Here is a 20,907-nt window from a genome sequence, read left to right as displayed (position 1 = left end):
AAAAGAGGTGGGGGGGGGGCAGACTGTCAGCTTACAGCCAATTCCCCACACCTGTGTCCCCCAAAAATCTAAACTCCAAAAACTCTGTTGGTTTTTCGATCCCCAACAGGCACATATTTCTCTGGAATACCATAGGGCTCACCTGGAAATCTTCTAGGGTACATCTGGAAATCTAGGGTGCACCAGTGTGCCCTGGCACACACTTTGAGAACCACTGCACTAGTATAACCTATTAACATTCACATTAACCAATCCTAAGTGATATCCATTAGAATCACTTCTAGCCTGACTGTTGGTAGTGGCGCAGATGAGGCATCGACCTGGGACCCTGAGATCCCAAGTTCAAAACCCTGAAGCTGCCAGCTCGAGCACCAGCTCATTAAGTGTGGAATTATCAACAAGATCTCACGGTCGCTGGCTTTAGCTCAGTGGGGTCACTGGCTTGAGCCCAGGTTTGTTGGCTTGAGCAGGGCGTCACTAGCTCGGCTTGAGACCCCTGGTCAAGGCCGTATGAGAAACAATCAACAAACAACTAAAAAGTGACACAACTATGAGCTGAACTTCTCATCTCTCTCCTTTCCTGTTTGTCTCTCTCTCCCTTAAAAAAAATCACTTCTAGAGGGGTTTACTTCTAAAAGAACAAAAGCAGAAGGCACGCCTGAGACTAGCAATAATGTTTCTAATATTTCACAAAATCCCTGGCATACTATAGGGACTAAAAAATTAAGTAATAGTCATCAATAGTCAAATTAACACTGAAATCTGTCTGAAACAAATGTACACAGTCTCCTGCATATTCACCCAGAAAAGAAAGGGTCAGGCCCTGGCCGGTTGGCTCAGTGGTAGAGCGTCGGCCTGGCATGCGGAAGTCCCGGGTTTGATTCCCGGCAGGGCACACAGGAGAGGCGCCCATCTGCTTCTCCACCCCTCCCCCTCTTCTTCCTCTCTGTCTCTCTCTTCCCCTCCCGCAGCCGAGGCTCCACTGGAGCAAAAGATGGCCCGGGCGCTGGGGATGGCTCCTTGGCCTCTGCCCCAGGCGCTAGAGTGGCTCTGGTCGCAACAGAGCATCGCCCCCTGGTGGGTGTGCCGGGTGGATCCCGGTCCGGCGCATGCGAGAGTCTGTCTGACTGCCTCCCCGTTTCCAGCTTCAGAAAAATACAAAAAAAATAAATAAAGGGTCAATCTGTATTGATAAGACTTCAATTAAGTCTTGGAAAATTTATGCAGAACTTCCCTCTCACACAGAACATATTACTTAATGACATTAAACTTGTTATTTAAGTCCTTTTGTTCAATAAAGCTTTCCTTAGTAAGTTATCCCTCTCTTCTAACTATAGTTCTGTCAAATTTAGGACCTAGAATTCATTAGAAGCTGTCACTTATGAGAGGATCAGTTATGTTTTTACAAAATAAAAGCAATAATGCTCTTAAATTAGAAAGCACTTTTAAAAGTTAGAGAACTAGGCCCTGGCTGGTTGGCTCAGTGGTAGAGAGTAGGCCCAGTGTGTGGATGTCCCAGGTTTGATTCCTGGTCAGGGCACACAGGAGAAGTGTCCACCTGCTTTTCTACCCCTCCCCTCCCCCTCTTTTTGTTTCCCTCCCACAGCGGTGGCTCAACTGGTTTGAGCTCAGGGGCCCCAGGCACTGAGAATGGCTCCATGAAGCATCTGCCTCAGGTGCCAAGAATAGCTCAATTGAGCATGGCCCTAGGCGAGGATTGACAAGAGGATCCTGGTTAGGGAGCATGCAGGAGTCTGTCTCACTATCATCCCTACTCTCACTTGGAAAAGAAGGGAAAAAAAAAAAGAGAACTAGCCTGACCACTGGTAGCACAGTGTATAAAGTGTTGACCTGGGACACTGAGGTTCCAGGGTCAAAACCCCAAGGAACCCAGCTGGAGCACAGAGTCGCTGGCCCAAGCAAGGGGTCACTGGCTTGGCTGGAATCCCCACCAAGTTAAGGCACAAATCAGAAGCAATAAATGAACAACTAAAGTGATCCAACTACAAGTTGCTGCTTCTCATCTCTCTCCTTTCCTGTCTGTCTCTATCTCTCTCTAAAAATAAATAAATAGGCCCTGGCCGGTTGGCTCAGTGGTAGAGCGTCGGCCTGGCGTGCAGGAGTGCCCGGTTCGATTCCCAGCCAGGGCACACAGAAGAAGCACCCATCTGCTTCTCCACCCCTCCCCCTCTCCTTCCCCTCTCTCTCTCTCTCTCTCTCTCTTCCCCTCCCGCAGCCGAGGCTCCATTGGAGCAAAGTTGGCCTGGGCACTGAGGATGGCTCTGTGGCCTCTGCCTCAGGCGCTAGAAAGGCTCTGGTCGCAACAGAGCAACGCCCCAGATGGGCAGAGCATCGCCCCCTGGTAGGCATGCTGGGTGGATCCTGGTCAGGCGCATGCAGGAATCTGTCTGACTGCCTCCCTGTTTCCAACTTCATAAGAAAAAAAAAAAAAAAAATATATATATATATATAAATATATAAATAGTTTTAAAAAAGAGTAAAAGTTAGAAAACTACTTTATCTGAACCTGATGATAGACATCATTGTTGCACAGTAAACTTTTTTTAAAATACATTTTAAAAAATAGTGTCATATAATCAATATACAAGAAATATTAAAATAACTAACCTTTGAATATATTTTATAATTGGCAATGGAGACTTGAGTCTCCACTGAGTACTAGAAAAATTAAGTACTCTGTATTGTTCTTTCTAGCCCAATTAAAAAAACCTTGCACTTTTCAAATTACCAAATTTTGAGCTTCGAGCATGTTTCACTTGGGAATGGGCAATCTTGTCACAAAGACAGACTGTAAGATTACTGTATAAACTACAAGATTTGTAAATGAGTTGTTTGAAATTCAGAACACATTACTCCTCAGGGGGCAACCATAAACCTGAACTGGTACTTACACTGCAAATACATTAATCTGCAGTATTATATGTATTTAAACACAGAGAATGCGTGTATAATTCAGTGCCTTCAGCATTTTAATATAAGATGCAAAATCTGCCCCGTAATTATCCATAATGTGCCATTAGAACACTGGATAGAGATCAAAACTTCAAATTCCACATCTGCTACTTGCATGGAATTACAGGGTAACCTCCTCCTGAAAATAGGTACTGGACAGAGAGAATTAACAAACTCTAGTACTTATCCTATCAAAGCAAGTGTTTTCACAGGCCTCTGACCTCCCACATTAAGGTCTCCATTTTCATTTGTAAATAAAAACAGTCCAGACAAACTGCAGACATGCTCAACTCTTTCAAGGGACATAGGCTCTGGAAAAGACCTATTTTCTCTAACCATTTCCCAAACAACTACTGCAATATGAGCTTTACATTCTCAGAAAATTTTCATAAATATCACACTTAATATAGTAACCAGAAAACTAACATTCCAAAGATTCTACAGAATGGCAGGAGATGGATGTCCTCTAAAAGTATTATGTACTTTAAAAACAAATACTTAGCTGTCCTCCTCAGCTCTGAACTGTCAATAGTCACCACTGTAGAATCTCCAACTCCAACCAAATTTTGAATCACAGGATTATAAAAATGATAGCACCTGGTGCAAGTACCTCATTCTTAACAGATTAAATGACTTAAGTCATATTCTAGAATCAGTAGCAGACCTAGGCGTAGAACCTAAATATCATGTGATTCTCTTTCCAGAGCTCTTTCTATCATCTCTTATTTACCAATTTAACTAAACTGTATAACCTGGCTGGAAACTGATCTGCTTATTCAAATCAAAGGGCATGAAAGCTACAAACTAAAGGCAATTTAGGGAAGGGGAATCCAAATAGACCCCAAGAGTTCCTATTTTTATGTAAATTTTTTTCAAACTTGCTCCCATAACAATTTTCTAGGTTTCCATTTAAAGCTATAGAATTCAAAAATAACTTATAGTTCAAGAATTCATCTCAATTTCTCACAATTGATAAAGACCAAATGTCTGTACCAGCACTGTCCAAAAGAAATTTCTGCCAACAATGGAAATTTCTATAACTTTACTGTTCAAAATGCCACTAGCCACATGTGGCTAAAAAGCCCTTACAATGTGGCTATTGCAACTGAGAAGCTGAATTTCTCATTTTAATTAAATTTAGGCCCTGGCCTGTTGGTTCAGTGGTAGAGTATCAGCCTGTGGATGTCCTGGGTTCGATTACCAGTCAGGGCACACAAAAGAATCGATCATCTGCTTCTGACCCACCCCTTCTCTTTCTCTCTTTCCCTCCTGGGGCTCAACTGGTTCTAGTGCAGAGCTCCAGGCTCTGTGGAGCCTCTGACTCGAGTGCTAAAAATTGCTTGGTTGCGAGCACTGGCCCCAGACAGGGGTTGCTGGGTGGATTCCGGTCAGGGCGCATGTGGAAGTCTGTCTACCTCCCCTGCTCTCACTTGGGGAAAAAAAAAACAAAACCCAAAAATGTAAATAGCTGTATGTCCAGAGCCTACCATATTAGATAATGCAGATCTAGATAATCCCAGTGAAAAGAGAATTGGCTAATGAAATAATGAAAACTGAGCAGTGTTTTTACAGAGTACTGGCCCCATGAAGCATGTGAGACAGAGTGGAAAGAAAGAACACACCATATTGCATTCATGACCTTTGGGTTCCAAAGGAAACCACTGTTTACCAACACTAAGCAGTTGATGAAATCACACCATCTGTGTTATACATACAACTCATCTGTGAAATGGGGCTAAGAGTGCCTGCCTTTGTGGGGACTGTGTAACTTCATATTGTTTAAAATGTAAAAGTACTCTGTCTGAAGAACGTCAAGTCTAGCCTCAACAACACGATTGAATACCTGAAACAACAGTCAAGTGATCTGCACATCAGTTCCTCATGACAGGTAAAATATACAAAGAAAATAGCATTCAAATCACACAAAAAGGTGATCTAATTGTATACTTACATTCTATGTTCTTGAAAGCTAAAAGTTAGTACAAACATTCCCGTACATCCTCATGCCTCCTGACCGTCCAGAGTGCAATCGTAACAAAAATTTTTATTTTAAAAATGTGTAAGGCAACAATTAAAAAAAGGCAAAGGTTATGTTCTTATTTCCATAAATCGGTTATCAAACAAACATGATTTTAAGTTAAAAAAAACTGTAACTGGAACTAATTTCATTTTTTGAAAGAAAAACCTCACTCCCAGGGGCCTGCTAGCATGAAAAAAACTTACTACTCAAAGGGTTAACAGCAAACTGTTAAGAATTAAAAGACAAAATAATGGCAAGACCACTAACAAGGCTCCTTCACTGCAAAAGAGAAACAGTGCAGTAACTGTTTGCTGTCTGGCCACAATTTACAACTATGGTGGTACTAAAAAATAGCAGAAGTCCAGGGATATTTCTCAACACCCAGGAGGTGGGTCCAACTAAAGGACAGGCTATGTCTAGTCTAAAGAAACATATGTAACAATATCACCTTCAACAGTTATAGAATTTTAAACTTTTTACCTGTTTTCCTGAAAAGTATATTTCATGAATCTTATAATAATTCTATTAAGCAAACAAGAAATAGTCTGATACTCTTAACAAGCTGTAAATCATGATCAATATTAAAAGAAAGCATATTATTATGTAACATTTTATCATTTATAATGAGGTTAATTTACGTTTATACATACTCCCTTGTTTAAAGAAAACAAAAAAAGTAGTTTTATCGACTCTGATAAACTAAATAGTATATTTCTAGATTTTGTTAACAACAATTCAAAGACAGAAAACCAAATTCTTCTTAAATCCAAGATTTACTCTGAGGTGACATATATACATACATCCTTTTAACTCTAATTAAAGAACCAAGCATTAAAATCAAGCTAAAGGTAAATAAAAAAAATTCTCTGAACTCTGCCTATTATGAAAGTTGGTTATCCAAAAGACGATTTTTACATTTTTTATTAATTTACCAGCCATAAATGGCAAGATTTTTTATTATTAGCAATATGATCAAGTATTTAAAATTTTGAAGTACTAGTTTTCTTATTAGAAAGATAATATCCTTACAGTTTTTTAATATTAAATTACCATGAAAAATATATTTCCATACACATACTTTCATCTCAAGGGGTAGACTCCTTAGGCTATCTTATACATATTACCATTTTTCTTTTTTTTTCCACTTAGGATCAGCTTTCAATCCTCTTTCTTCCTAATTTCTCAACTGCCTACTCACAAATAAAAGTCATATAAAAATATATATGCATATACTTATATAGTCTCAAAAGAATGGCTCATGTAATTGTTGTTTTAAGGAAAATTCAAACACTAAAATTTTGAGGCTACATTTCAAGTCCAGTATTTTGGGCATTTCAATCTGAAAAATTAGAGTTAGGATAGAATAAACTCTTAAAAGCAGTATTTAAAACAAGATATGGCTTTAGTTTGTTTATCAAAAAATGAATATTAAACTTACATACACAGAAAATATTTATTGGAATCTTTAGAAATGTCTATGAAACACCTGGAGGTCACATGTAGGTAATACCAGGTATCTTCATTTTCCACATCCAGACAAACCATTTATGAATACAGAAATGAAGTGCTACTCATCAGAAAAATAAAAAAGCTGTATTTTTATTATCACTGCCATCAAATTAGCATATAAAAGATGCCATAAAAGTTGAAAGACTTAGGTACTCAGAGCAAGTCAGGGAGTATAGATGTGTATAACTACTTATCTCTGAAGAATCAAATCTTTTGCTCCACTACCCATATCTAACAAGACAGAGAATAAATTTTGTAATTATCCCTTAGCTGACGAAGCACACTAAAGAACAGCAAAACAGAATTGTTTGATTTTTTTTTAAAAATGTTCTCAAATGCAATCATTTTTAGATTAGGTTTTAGGAACAATATAGAAAACCAACAATGTAAACTATAAACATAAGTCTGCTTATTAAAGACCAATCAATGCACTGTTAACCATTAAGAAGTATAAAATTCCAATGATCTAAAATATCCCTATGTCAAATGGGCCTAACTGCTAAGAACCAAAGACCTATTTTTGCTTTTTGTATTTTTTCCTCACACTTACTGAAGTTCCTATAATGTACTGCACTGGATCTGATTATAAAATAGATTATATAAAATATAATAGATTATATAAAATAAAATAGATTATGAAATGTTTGTAAACAACAAACTTTTGGGGGGAGGCATAAAATAACTACAGAAGGATATCCTTTTTCTACCACTGTGTATATACTTATCTGTAACTAGGTTGGCATTTAAAAACTTTACAAACTATCCAGTAAGAGTGCTAAGAGAAAATAGTTGACAAACCTGAAAAAATAGCTTCTTTCAAATATAATAGCATATGGGAGAACTTCCTGGTATCATTCACCAACTCCTTGATGTAATCCGGATCAAAAACAGAGTTGGAACTTAAAGACTTGAGCCCCATTTCAGAAGTTGTAACATCAGTAGAGAGCTGGCCTGATGACAAAACACGTTTTTTCTTTGTCTTTTTCTGTTTGTGAGCAATCATCCTTTCATTTAAGTCAGAAAAACTGAAATCCTTAAAGGGGTGAGAAAAAAGAGAAAAACAAATACTACATCAACCAGGGGAACATTCTACTAGTTTTTCATAAATAGACCATAGCCCACCTCAGTATTTTATTAAAATCGACTACCACATGAAACGCTGTACTGTACTACTACTAACAGTATCAGCTTCCATTTACTACATACCAGTAACCTTAATACTTTATGATATGCAAACTACTATTCTCTTCATTTTACAAGTTAATAAACTTGATGTTTGGAGGTTAATTTGTCTAAGCTCTTAGCTGATAAATGATGAACTGGTACTTAAACTCAGATTTGCCTTGTCACCAAAATCCATGTTCTTAACTCTGAGGGTAATTTTTGTAATCTGTAAAAGTTTTCCTGAACTGTCACTTAGTGGAAGGAATTCTCCCTCATTACATCACTTTCAAAAATAAAGATGAAATATGAGCTTTGAAAAAAGAAAGACTAGTTTTTAAAATCCCTCTCCATCACTTACGGTGTGTGGCCTGACAAGCTGGTAATCATCTCTCTACTTTGGTGTGCTCATTTATAAAATGGGAATAACATCCTAACAACACCTACCTCTTGAGATTATTGTAAGCATTAAAAGTTAATGGTATAGAAGTGTCCACCTAACATATACATGTTCAGTTATATTTAGTTCTCAGTAATAAAGCATACACACATGTGTACATGAACACACATATGATGAACAGATAAAATCTAGGTTATCAAGTTTCAGCAAGAATATTTCTTTGTTGAAAACAAGTTCTCAGGGTGTCCACTAATCTGACACACCCACAATGGTTAAACAAATAAATGTATGATTATCAGGGCACATTTTTTGGTAATTTCAGGATCGTATAGTAAAAACACAACCTGGAATGAGAACAATTTAGGTTTGAATCCTGGCTCCTTACTTTTTTAAACGTGTGACCTGTACAATTTGCTTACAGGCTGTGTATGAGGATTAAAGGGAACCAAAAATTAACAGACTTCATTATGTTAAAATGCCCAATTCTGGCACATAGTTGAAACTCAAGAAAATCTTTGTTCACATTTATATTTTACCTTTTCAGAAGATAAAGTCCTAATGTTGTTTGCATCTCTTGAAATCAAAAAAGAAATGATTTATGGAATTAAATTAGCTCAAGCATCATCATTAAAATATTTTTCAAATATTCTGCCTTGAATATTTGGATCCTTTCAAAATGGTAAAATTACTAAGACCTTCTTAAAATTCACAGTAGAAAGTTTTATGTAATCTTCATTTCCAGGTCACATGTAAGATATATTATTGTATCATTTATTCCTTCCTATATCTCACCTAACTCTATATACATTTTTTCTTCCTAATCTACTGCTCTTTAGTTAATTCATTTCTATGTTTACTACCACTCTAGGTGATTTACTATCATTTATTTGTCTGAGCTACTGTTACTATTTTCCTAATGATCTCTCCAAATCATTCTTGTCCCACTCAAAAGTACTGAGTCCACTTTTCAAAACATGAATCCCATCGTGTCATTTCTCTACTCAAAACTCTTCCAAAGGACAAGAAAGAAGCTATCATGTACTACAAGACCTGAGATCTGGCTCCTATCTACCTCTGCAATATCCTCTTTAGTCAAGATTCCTAGTCAATACTCTCAACACTCCTGCCACACACACCTACTTCTCATTCTTCCAACATTGTTTACTGTGACCCACAGTAGGAAATAATTTCATATTATGGGCCAGTGTGTGTATTAAGTATGTTATGTTTATGTGTGGTGTTATGTGTAGGAATGCATAAAACACAAAACAGACTCCAGCCAAGGAGCCAGGTGCTATACTCAGATAATTTATATCCTATCCCATTTCACTTTTAAAAATGCTGGCTGCAACCCACCAAATTGATTTATACTCAATGGGTCCATGACCCTAACTTGAAAAACATTGACTGTTCAACTAAGGGTCCTATCTCTACACAGTTCCTATTGGCCTGGACTACTACTTTCCCTTTGTTTATTCATTCTAATCTCAGCTCAAAGATCACTTCCTCAAAGAAAACTTCCTGGACCACCTCTGTCCCCATAACCAGCACCAACCTAGAGCAGAATCTCCTATTAGACGCTTTATAGCAGTGGTCCCCAACCCCCAGGCCGCGGACCGGTACCGGTCCACAGAGAAAGAATAAATAACTTACATTATTTCCATTTTATTTATATTTAAGTCTGAACGATGTTTTATTTTTTAAAAAATGACCAGATTCCCTCTGTTACATCCGTCTAAGACTCACTCTTGACACTTGTCTCGTAAGTTCGACAATTATATATTAAAATTATTCAATAATTTAAAAATACCACAATTTTTATGCCGGTCGCATAATTTTATTTTGTGCATTTATCCGTCCCACCCTAAAGGCCGGTCCGTGAAAATATTTTCTAACATTAAACTGGTCCATGGCCCAAAAAAGGTTGGGGACCACTGCTTTATAGTATCTTATACTTTTCATGAACTTTATATGATGTCTTCCAATCTAGATGATCATTTCAAAGAAATGAAGACCACATTTGTTTGCTAATCATTTGTTTTCTGTTCACAGCACAGTACGTAGCATATTAGGGATGAATTACTCACAAATATTCAAAGAATGAATAATGAGCTTATAAATTTTATAAAGTTTTAATTAATTTTTATAGAAACAAAAATGATTAACTCCAGATTGTTCGAGTGTTTTGAATGGAAAATATCAATGGTTTTTAAAAATCTATCTCTAAAACAGTCTTTCAAAACAATACAAAAAAATGAGATTGAGTAAAGGCAAGATTACTTAAAACTGAAATCAAAGTTGGATTTCTATTACTGTTTCTCTGCCTCTGATTATTAAAGGTGTCTGAACATTTCTCTAATAGGTTTTAAAGTTCCTTTATTGAATAGTCGTATTAATTTCTAATAATTTGAGAACGTAATTTTTACATTTAAACTAGTTTAAACCTAACATTAATCCTTAAATGTGTATATAACTTCTAAAATGAATGTAGCATGGCCCTGGCCAGGAGACTCAGTGGATAATGTCCTCCTGGCACACTGAGGTCACAGGTTCAATCCCTGGTCAGGGACAAATGAGCACACAACTAAATGAACAACTAAATGGAACGAGTTGATACTTCTCTCTCTCAAAACAAAGAAAAAAATTTTTTTTAATAAATAAAACAATCACAGCACCACTTTTAAAGCACTATTATTATGCCTAAGTCTCCCCAACAAAAACAAAAAACCCCAAAACACTCTAGTGTCTTATTTTGGCACTCTCTTACAAATTACTAATTGAGAAAAGACTATTAACCTAACTTACCACTTTTGCAGCTTACTTAATGAAGTCATTCTCATTAATTTTAGCTGCTTTTAGTTTAATGACTTACAGAATTAATTGGTCATTGTCACTGGTGAAAAGGTAGTTATAAAAATTAAGGACATATCACAAGTTACAAATAAAACAATTCACCTATCTCAACAAAATAATTCACTTTAACAAGTGTCATATTAGTAACCCAAAGTTCTAAAGTGTTTCAAAACTGCTTAAACATTTTTAGTCAAAACTTAAAAAATCTGTAAACAAACAAGCAAACAAAAAACAGAACAAGAAACAGTGAAGAAAGTAAGAACTTAAAAGGTTTATACTTTAATTCTAGTCAGCATTATGGTAATGTACTAATTTTGTTATATACACTTTACTAATTTTCATATTTCAAACTTAAAAATGGTACAGGTGAAAAAAATTAAATAACAAAGTTTTTCAAACTTATATAAAACTGAACTACGATAAGGAGAAAGTCTGGAGAATATACACTTTCCAGGATCATTCATACTACTTTCCCATGTCCCAAGATGAACATACTCTCCTTGGTGTAACATACAATGTAGTTAGCAACCGACTGTAACTGGCAATTTAATTAAATGAGGTAATAATATGGAAAGTACTTAGCACAGAGCCTGGCTCCTCAAGAGGACTCAATAACTGTTAGTCACTATCACAAGTAGTGCTTTATTGTGGGAGATTCTTTTTTAACAGAAGTAATGAACAACATGTGGCTTCAGTACAATGTATCTATAGACTGTGAGCAAAAAAATAGGACTAGGGACAATTCCAGAAACTTAATTGACTTCATGGAAACCTACTAAACCACTTCCAAGTGAAGTCTGAGCTGTGCAAATACTGTTGAACAAAATATTTGTGAAACTCTCCTAATTCTCATGCATCGCTTTCAACTTCAACAAATGTGTTTGATCCACTTCTCAAAAAATTTTGTAGAAAACAGAAAATTACTGGGCAAAACTACTTTCTCTGTTATGTTCTAACTTCTAAGTCATGTGTGCATTAGAAATGTGAACACTAACTTCCAGTACCCTGGAATATGGCTCTTCCAAGGCTTCAGTAGCCTGTGCTAATGCCCCATGCCCGTGTACCTTCCCAGCCAAATGTATTACCAAAGAAATATTTTCATTTTAGGCAGTGGATTAATTCAAGTACAAAACTGCCCCAAATATCTGTTACTCTTTCTATCTCAGGAAAAAAACCTGCCAGTTATTTCAGAAATCTGCTAGTTCAGCACAATTTGGTAAAAATCTACTTTAAAATGGCAAATAAATCAGAAAAATTCATTCTGGAGGTCTTTAAGGTCTTTGATTATATTTTCAAAAAACTTTACAGAAATAGAGAATAGGGGCATGCCAAAAATTTTAATAATAATATGCAAACAATTGTAATTTCTAAAGAAAGGCATGCAATGCACATACACTTCATTCCTGTGCAGTTAGAACCCAGCACATTTAAAAAAGAGAAAGCTACACAACCTCCCACGCCTCCAGAATGTCTAGCATTCCTGGCAGGCAGGGCTCTCCCTTGACCAGCTAACCAATGCCAAAGAGCATGTTCTCCATCCGAGGTTTTAAAAACATAATGGGAGAACGGAGCAAAAGGGGTGGTGAAAATTGATTGTGATGGATGAGATACCTTCACGAAGACAGCAGGAGAAAGTGGAAGGGTCACTCAGCTCCCTCCCTCCTTTAGCAGCTAACAGCCCTGTCCTCCGAAAAGGTACCAGGCCAATTCTTCTTGAGAAAGAGAGTTTAAAAAAAGACTAACATGAGGCTCCTCAGTCACTAGGTCTCCAGCTTGAAAGGTCTCATATTTGAGACAAACAAAATACCGTCAAGACTCCACACATCCACAATGGAATTGAGTAGAACCACTGAGACAGAACGAAACACCATTCCGAAGACAGACAAGGAAAACAATGCACCACGGAAACCCTAAATATCCCAGGAGTGAGACCCAGTGGAAGTGAGGGCTGTCAGGGCAGGTGGGAGCCGGACGGGTCAGAAGCGACCAGACTGTAACGGTCACAAGCACAGACTCCCAAGAAAAACCCGCCCGGCTTTAAATCCGCACTCTGCCAGTTACTAGTCTGTGTATTCCGGCAGGTTTTAGCCTGTTTCCCCGTGAGAGACACGAGTGAAGTAATCTCGGACCTGTCATGAGGATTAAAGAAGTTAAAAGTACAACGCTCTTCAAACACGACGGAGACGGTAAGACCTGCTGTGTTTACTTTTATTACCGGCGTCATCATCCTCTCCGGGTCACCGCTTGCGCCCTTCTGGACCCCCCAAGAGCCCTTGTCCGGGCCGACTTCTCTCCGAAGAACCCGAGGACCCAGGCCCAGCCTCCAGCACAGAACGCGGCCACTCCGCCCGCGCCACCGCGTGGGCCGCCCGGACCCTTGACCGCAGTTCGCGGGCGGCTGCCGCGGGTGACGCCAGCCCCGGGACGCGGCCGCCGCCCCACACTCACCGTGGCGCTCCATCCCGCGTTCCGGACGTGGACGTCCGCTCAGCACTCACGGCCGCCGTCGCCGCCGTCGCCGCGGGCTGGAACTCGTCGCACCCATCTCCCACGATCCGCGGACGCCCGGCCAACTAGCCGCCTCGACCGCGCTGACCGCCGCCGCCCCGCCCCCTGGCCTCGCTCCTCCCTCCCGGACTCGCCCCGCCCCTCAGAGCCAGCCGATTGGCCCGCGCGCCCAGGGGGCGGGGCTGGGCGCCTAGCTCTCCCGCTCAGGGCGGGGACTGTCAGCTGCACCCAGGCCCGCAGACTGTAGCCAATTTCTCAGGATCTGTGAGGCTTGCGGCACACTGGGCGGAGCCAACCTTCGGAACAAGTCACCTGATGACTATATCTGGCTAATGGGAGTTTCTCAAGAAGAGCAATCCACATTTTTTATAAGGTACACATTTGGACCATGTTGTTTCTCCCTCTCCAAATCCTTTAAGAAAACAAAAACAGGACCCCACACAGGTAAAGTGTAACACAGGCCTGGGGGCTCAACTCCTTTTCAGAAAAATGAACTACCACAAAACCAGCCAACTACTCTGACCTCTGTAGAGGGGAATACTATCCACTTAGAGCAGCGATTTTCAATCCTTTTCATCTTATGGCACGCTTAAACTAATTACTGAAATTCTGTGGCACACCAAAACATAATTTTTTTTCCCTTATAACAAAATATAGGATAATTTTGGTTCGTTCACACTATATGACTTGTTGGCTGTTGTCATTTTTTTTAATTTGACAATCTAAAAGAGGTCAGTGCCCCTGACTAAATAGGTAGTGCATGTTTTAAAAATTATTGCAGCACACCGGTTGAAAATCGCTGGCTCAGAGCAATATTCTTCTTCAACTGTGCTCTCAAACTTGCTCGGAAAAGAAAAATGTCTTTGAAACATGAAATAATTAAAGAAAGCAGTAGGGACTAAAAGCACATAAGCGCCCATATCATACTATTCACTGGAACAAGCGGTATCATTAATCTCTCAGTGCTGGAACATTCAGAAAGAACTGATGAAGAAACAGGGCACATGGGGAGGGAGGGTGACTGGATGATGGTGGAGGCAGATAGAAAAATGATCACACATGGGAGAAAGCGGAAAAAGATACAAAGTGTGAGGAGAAGTCTGAAAGAAAATGAGGCTGCATTGGGAGAGGCAACACCAAGGAAGGCAGAAACAACTGAAGGCAGAAAGAAAATAAGAATGAGAAATAAGAGAAGGAAAGACTACCTAACTTAGAGACACTTGAAAAAGGAAGTGAGCATGACAGAGCCACGAGTGAAGTAGTGAGAGAAGGAGAGAATACTCATTGACAAAAGAAAAGAGAGCCTGACCAGGCAGCAGCGCAGTGGATAGAGCGTCAGACTGGGGTGCGGAAGACCCAGGTTCGAGACCCCGAGGTCATCTTGAGCGCGGGCTCATCTGGTTTGAGCAAAAGCTCACCAGCTTGGGCACATGTGAGAAAGCAATCAATGAACAACTAAGGTGTCACAACGAAAAACTGATGATTGATGCTTCTCATCTCTCTCCGTTCCTGTCTGTCCCTATCTATCCCTCTGACTCTCTCTCTCTGTCTCTGTAAAAACAAACAAACAACAACAACAAAAACAGACAAAGAGAAGAGGAACATTTCTCAGATCTTTGAACTCTCACAGGGAAAACAATGCTGGGGAAATAAAGCAAATTTGGGCCCTTCAAATGCTACTTGAGAAAGAGAAATATGAAAATGCTCAGCTCCTTGGTTACTTAGCTCCACATTGAATTTCTTAGACTCAACTTACACAAATTTACCCCTTCAAACCCCAAACACAACAGTACCAAGGACATGCCACAGATACTCAGGAAACCTCAAAAGCAAACTGTCCTTCTAATTACACTTAAAAAGAAAAATGCACCATGGACTCTCACCATGGAAACTGATAATGCCCTGAACTCAAACTATTAAGAGGAGACATTAGGAGATCCCAGGCCAAAGGGGGAGTGGAGCTGGGGGACAGTGCAACCCTGATTAAATCATAAATAAGGTTTTTGAGAAGAAATACATTAAAGTCACTCAACCTGAAACACCCCTTTATATCTATTTTAAAATATATTGTTTTGTGCTATCTTATCCACTATGATTTTGTTCCTTATTAAAGTGGATCTGGCAGTGTCATTGACAATGCTTTGAACAAGGTCCTGACAGAAAGAAAGGGTATGTGGGGTAGAGGTGGTGGTGTGATGAGACAGAAAGGAGCACGGAGGAAGAAGGGAGAGAAAAACCAGTGAAACAGAGATGTGAGAAGGCCAGAAACAATTGTGGAGAGGCAAGTAAAACAGAGGAAAGAAGACCAAGAAAATGCACAGTCAAGTGGAGGCAGAGAAAGAGAAAATAAGATGGAAACAGAACAAGAAAGGTAAGAGAGACAAAGAGAAATGATAGCGAGTGACTGCCCACTAACAGAAAGGGAAGAGGGACACTTCTCACACTCCAATAATTCTAGGGAAGTGAAGACACTTAGGCCTCTGCATTGTTACCTGAAAAAGATAAATGAGAACCCCAAGCTCCTTGATTACCTGGCCTCTACTGCAGACCTGATTTTTAAAAACTCACCCATTAAGCCTTAAACCAACTGTAAAAGCACTAGAAATACTGGAGATACCTAACATCCAAGTGTTCTCGATTGGAGGAGAATGATGCAACACAGACACTCACCATTGAAACCACTGCTGACTAAACTGGAGGACACCACCAATGGGGAGGGAGGAAAAGATTCTGAAGGCCAAGGAGGACAATGTGGCAGGGCAACTCTCAGGGAGTTTAATGGAGAAAAGTCTGCCCCTCCGAACTGCTGTGGCTTGATTTCAAAACCCTTCCACCAGATCTACAGCTAAACCATCTCAAAACAGACAACTATTGTGCATAGGACCTAACGCAGAGTGGATCTTCAATGAACACTAGATGGTTAAATTATAGGTAAAGTTATCTGAGGAAAACTTTGCCAAGTTTCTCAATCCCAATCTTCCTCTTAAATCTTTTTAAAAATATGTTTTCTGCTATCTCCTCTAATCTTCTTCCTTAGTAAGGAGGATAATAACATTTGGAAACATTTGAAAAAATAGTAATTCACATTTAAATTAATAGTGTTATTTTATTAATCCCCCACTTGCATTTTGTTTAAAGTAATGTTATATCACACACAAAAGTTTCAAGTATGAAAAGTATCTTATTGCAACAATACCTTTTTGCAAGTCCTAAATTCTGGGTTTATAAATAAACAGTAAATGTTAAAAAAAAGTAAAATCATCTGTACATCTATTATAGGATTTCAACATCTTAAAATATTGTTCAACAAGTTGCAGGAAAAACATTTACTGAAGAAACATATAATTGAAAAGAAACTACTTGTGTTTTTACCATTTTACATTATTATTGTCACTAGTATTTTTTCCTTCTCAAACAGAAATTCACATCCTCTATAATATTGCTTTTGAGTCAGCCATTCTGTGAATAACTAACATATTGTTAAACTCTTTTTCATGTGTTCTCTGCTGTGTTAACACAGTATTGTTATTTTTGCTAGACAGCTGTCATCATGTTCCTGAAGTTGATTCTGTAGTTTAGGTAGCCTACTTTTCGTAACAGAACATGGGTCTAAAAACATCTTACAATGTCTGGAGACATTTTTGGTTGTCGCAACTGGGAAGAGGTTGTACTGACATCTAGTGGATATACGCCAGGGATGCTGCTAAATATCCTACAGGTACAGGAGAGCACCCCCCCTACCCCCCTCCCTATTCTTACCAAATAATTACCTGGTCAAAAATGGACATTAGTGTCAAGGTTGAAAAAACCTTGCTCTAGATTCAATTCCTATTCTACAAGCAATACAGAGGACAGAAGAACATGTTAAATTACAGTGCAGGATGCATTCAGCAAAATCTAGATCAGCTTTTTTTTTTCTTTTTTTTTTTTTTTACAGAGACAGAAGGAGAGTCAGAGAAAGGGATAGATAGACAGGAACAGAGAGAGATGAGAAGCATCAATCATCAGTTTTTCATTGCAACACCTTAGTTGTTCATTGATTGCTTTCTCATGTGTGCCTTCAGCAGACCGAGTAAACCCCTTGCTCAAGCCAGCGACCTTGGGTCCAAGCTGGTGAGCTTTGCTCAAACCAGATGAGCCCGTGCTCAAGCTGGTGACCTCGGGGTCTCAAACCTGGGTCCTCCTCATCCCAGTCCGACGCTCTATCCACTGCGCCACTGCCCAGTCAGGCTAGACTCAACTATTTTATAGAGCAAACAACACAATATACTAAACAAATTTCAAGGAAAAGATGTCAAAAAACCTATAGATTTTAAAAGTCTTAAAATTTTAGGTGTGTCAAATGCAAGAATAAATGAGATCAGACTTGCACTTCTATACTGTCTGCAGAAACTGTCCTACAGATAGCATAAAGCTGTGATCCTTGAGAGAACAATCACAAACAAATGAAGTTAACTCTACAATCACCCCAACTTTGTGCCTGGAGGCACATTCTAGAACATGACACAGGAAGGGGGAAGCCAAGCAAAGCATTGTACTCTTACTGAGTTAAGAAAACAGGGATCACAGTTCAGGGAGGGTGGGAGTGGGGGGCAGCTGGAATCTGTAGGACAAGAGTAACAGAGAGGAAGGAAGACTTCAGAAATTTGCATAGGCAATTCCTTAATTCTCTTGCTGAATATAAAGCTGCACATATGTAAGGTGAAACTCCATAAGGATGGGCAAAGAATTTCAGGGAACTGTAGCAGGACACTTCCGATAGTTCCCACAGGGTTGGGAGACCTAAGTTTTCATCAGCCAGGGTAGAGAAAGACCTGCCGACTCAAGGAGAGATCCCAGAACGTGAGTTAGTAATACATCCAATGCAGTCCTAATAAAAATAGCATTCTAAACTCACCCAAATGAAACTTCAAAATACGCTCATTTTGGGCCCTGGCCGGTTGGCTCAGCGGTAGAGCGTCGGCCTGGCGTGCGGGGGACCCGGGTTCGATTCCCGGCCAGGGCACATAGGAGACGCGCCCATTTGCTTCTCCACCCCCCCCCCTTCCTCTCTGTCTCTCTCTTCCCCTCCCGCAGCCAAGAGCAGAGATGGCCCAGGCGCTGAGGATGGCTCCTTGGCCTCTGCCCCAGGCGCTAGAGTGGCTCTGGTCGCGGCAGAGCGACCCCCCGGAGGGGCAGAGCGTCTCCCCTGGTGGGCGTGCCGGGTGGATCCCGGTCGGGCGCATGCAGGAGTCTGTCTGACTGTCTCTCCCCGTTTCCAGCTTCAGAAAAATACAAAAAAAAAAAAAACAACCGCTCATTTTGTGAATTTCTTTAAAAAATTTTAATTTAAAATAAAAGTAATAACAATGTGTTGAGACATTGAAGATGTATACAGAAATGAAATGTATGACGACAGTACAAAGAGAGGAGGCTAAATGAAAGTATACAACAAGGTCCTTACATTACATGTGAAATAGCTTATTATTTGAAGGTATAGTATAATAAGTAGAAATATATATATTAAAATCTTCAGAGGTACCAATAGTGGACATAAGTGGAATGTCAAAAAACTAATCAATCCAAAAGCAGAAAAAGAAACAAAAAACAGATGAGACTAATTAAAAACAAAGAGCAAGATGATAGACTTAAATCCAGTCATATCAATAATTACATTAAATATGCTCTATACACACCTATGAAAAGGCAGAAAGTGTCCAACTGGATAAAAAAAGACCCAACTATATACTGACTGAAAGAAACAGACTTGAAATAAAAGAAAAGGATAGAATGAAAATAAAACAACAGAAGATATACCATGCAAAAATAATCATAAAAATGTAGAAATAGTTCTATTATATCAGAGAAGGAGTTTTACTAAGGAAAAGAGTAACATTTCATAATGATAAATGTCAATTCATTATAAAGACATAATCCTAAAAGTATATGCACCTAAAGATAGAGCTCCAGAACATATTAGGCAAAACCAACAAAAGTGTCACGAAAAACAGATAAATCCAATGATAAGATTTCAACAATCTTTTCTCATTAACTTATAGAACAGATAACAGAAAATCTATAAGGACCTAGAAGATTTAAACATTATCACCCAATTTGACCTGATAGGCATTTATAAAAATTTCTATCCAGCAACAGCAATGCACATTCTTTTCAAACATACATAAAATAGTTACTATGATGTATATATGATGGACCATATATGGGATCATACAATAAGTCTTAATAAATTTAAAAGAATTGAAATCATACAATGTTATGTTTTCTGACCCAAACAAAATTAAATTTGAAATAAACAACAATAAAATAATTGAGAAATCCCTAAATAATCCATGTATCAAGTTTCCACAGGAAAATTTGAAAATATTTTGAACCAAATAAAAATGCATTTCAAAATGTGTAAGTTACATAGTAAAAGCAGTGGTTAGGGAAATATACAGCTTTAGATGCTTTGTTAAAAAGAACGATCTAAAATCAGACCCTGACCAGTTAGCTCAGTCAGTAAGAGCACTCTCTCAAAATTCCAAGGTTGAAAGTTCAATCCCCAGTGGGGACACATACAGGAAGCAACTAGCAAATGTACAACTGTGGTATTTTTTGCTCCATAAGATGTACTTTTTTTCCCCAAAAGTGGAGTGGGAAATGCCCATGAGTCTTATGGAGCAAATGTTCCTTTTTTTTTTTTTTTTTTAGCTGCTGCAGGCTCCCAGACAACTAGAAGAGTATTTGAACATTAAAGTCTCTTCTCATGTGTTAATAACAGTGCTAATGGTTGTTAATACTGTTGCTGAGTTTACATTGTTGAAATATTATTGTAGTATATTTTATTAAATATTTTAGCATACCATTTGGTTCAGAATATTTTTTTTCTTATTTTCCTCCTTAAAACCCTAGGTGCGTCTTATGGAGTGAAAAATACGGTAAGTGGAACAACAGATGAATGCTTCCCTCTTTCTCTGTCTCTCTCTCTCCCTTCCCTCTGTATCTCAAAGGCAAAGGGTAGAGAAATGGTGGCAGAAAGAGACTTTGCTTGAGGTTGGGAGGGGGCATGATGTGTTGTATAGATGGTGTTATATTGAGGTGTACACTTGAAACCCATATGGTTTGGTGAACCATGTCAACCCAATAATTAAAAAATAAGTTTAAAAAAAGAATTTCAGTTGAGATGATGGCAAAGTTCTGGAGATGGATAGTGGTGATACTTACACAACATTATGAATGTACTTAATGCCCCCCCAACTTTATACTTAAAAAGTGGTTGAAATGGTAAATCTTTTATGTATGTATTACTACAGTAAAAAATAAATAAAAGGGAGGATCTAAAAATCAATGATCTAAGGTAGCACTTTAATAAGATAGAGAAAAAAAAGAAGCTTGAAAAACAAACACAAAATAAGTAAAATGAAGGAAGCAATGGTAAGAGTAGAGATCAATGATACAGTTAACAGAGAAAAATCAATGACACTAAAGGCTGGTTCTTTTAAAA

General features: G+C 38.7%; 1 protein-coding gene across 3 annotated transcripts in view; it reads right to left on the bottom strand.

Annotated features, from left to right (window-relative positions):
• ARHGAP29 (Rho GTPase activating protein 29) overlaps positions 1 to 20,907 on the bottom strand; it is an 80,262-nt gene that overhangs the window by 52,213 nt on the left and 7,142 nt on the right. Inside the window, exons 1-2 of one of the 3 annotated variants that reach the window (XM_066376740.1) lie at positions 13,365 to 13,508; positions 7,301 to 7,535 (exon numbers count right to left, since the gene is read on the bottom strand). The exons of 1 other annotated variant lie outside the window; for it this stretch is intronic. In XM_066376740.1, coding sequence (XP_066232837.1) covers positions 7,301 to 7,505 — 205 coding nt within the window. In that variant the 5' untranslated portion in view covers positions 7,506 to 7,535; positions 13,365 to 13,508. Of the gene's footprint in view, positions 1 to 7,300; positions 7,536 to 13,364; positions 13,509 to 20,907 lie in introns of those variants that run through there. One more of the 3 variants, XM_066376739.1, reaches the window with a different exon arrangement.

This window comes from Saccopteryx leptura, chromosome 3 (assembly GCF_036850995.1).
Source record: "Saccopteryx leptura isolate mSacLep1 chromosome 3, mSacLep1_pri_phased_curated, whole genome shotgun sequence".
Lineage (NCBI taxonomy): Eukaryota > Metazoa > Chordata > Mammalia > Chiroptera > Emballonuridae > Saccopteryx > Saccopteryx leptura.
The sequence above is the reverse complement of the archived record's forward strand: the minus strand, read 5'-3'. Positions and strand labels throughout refer to the sequence as shown.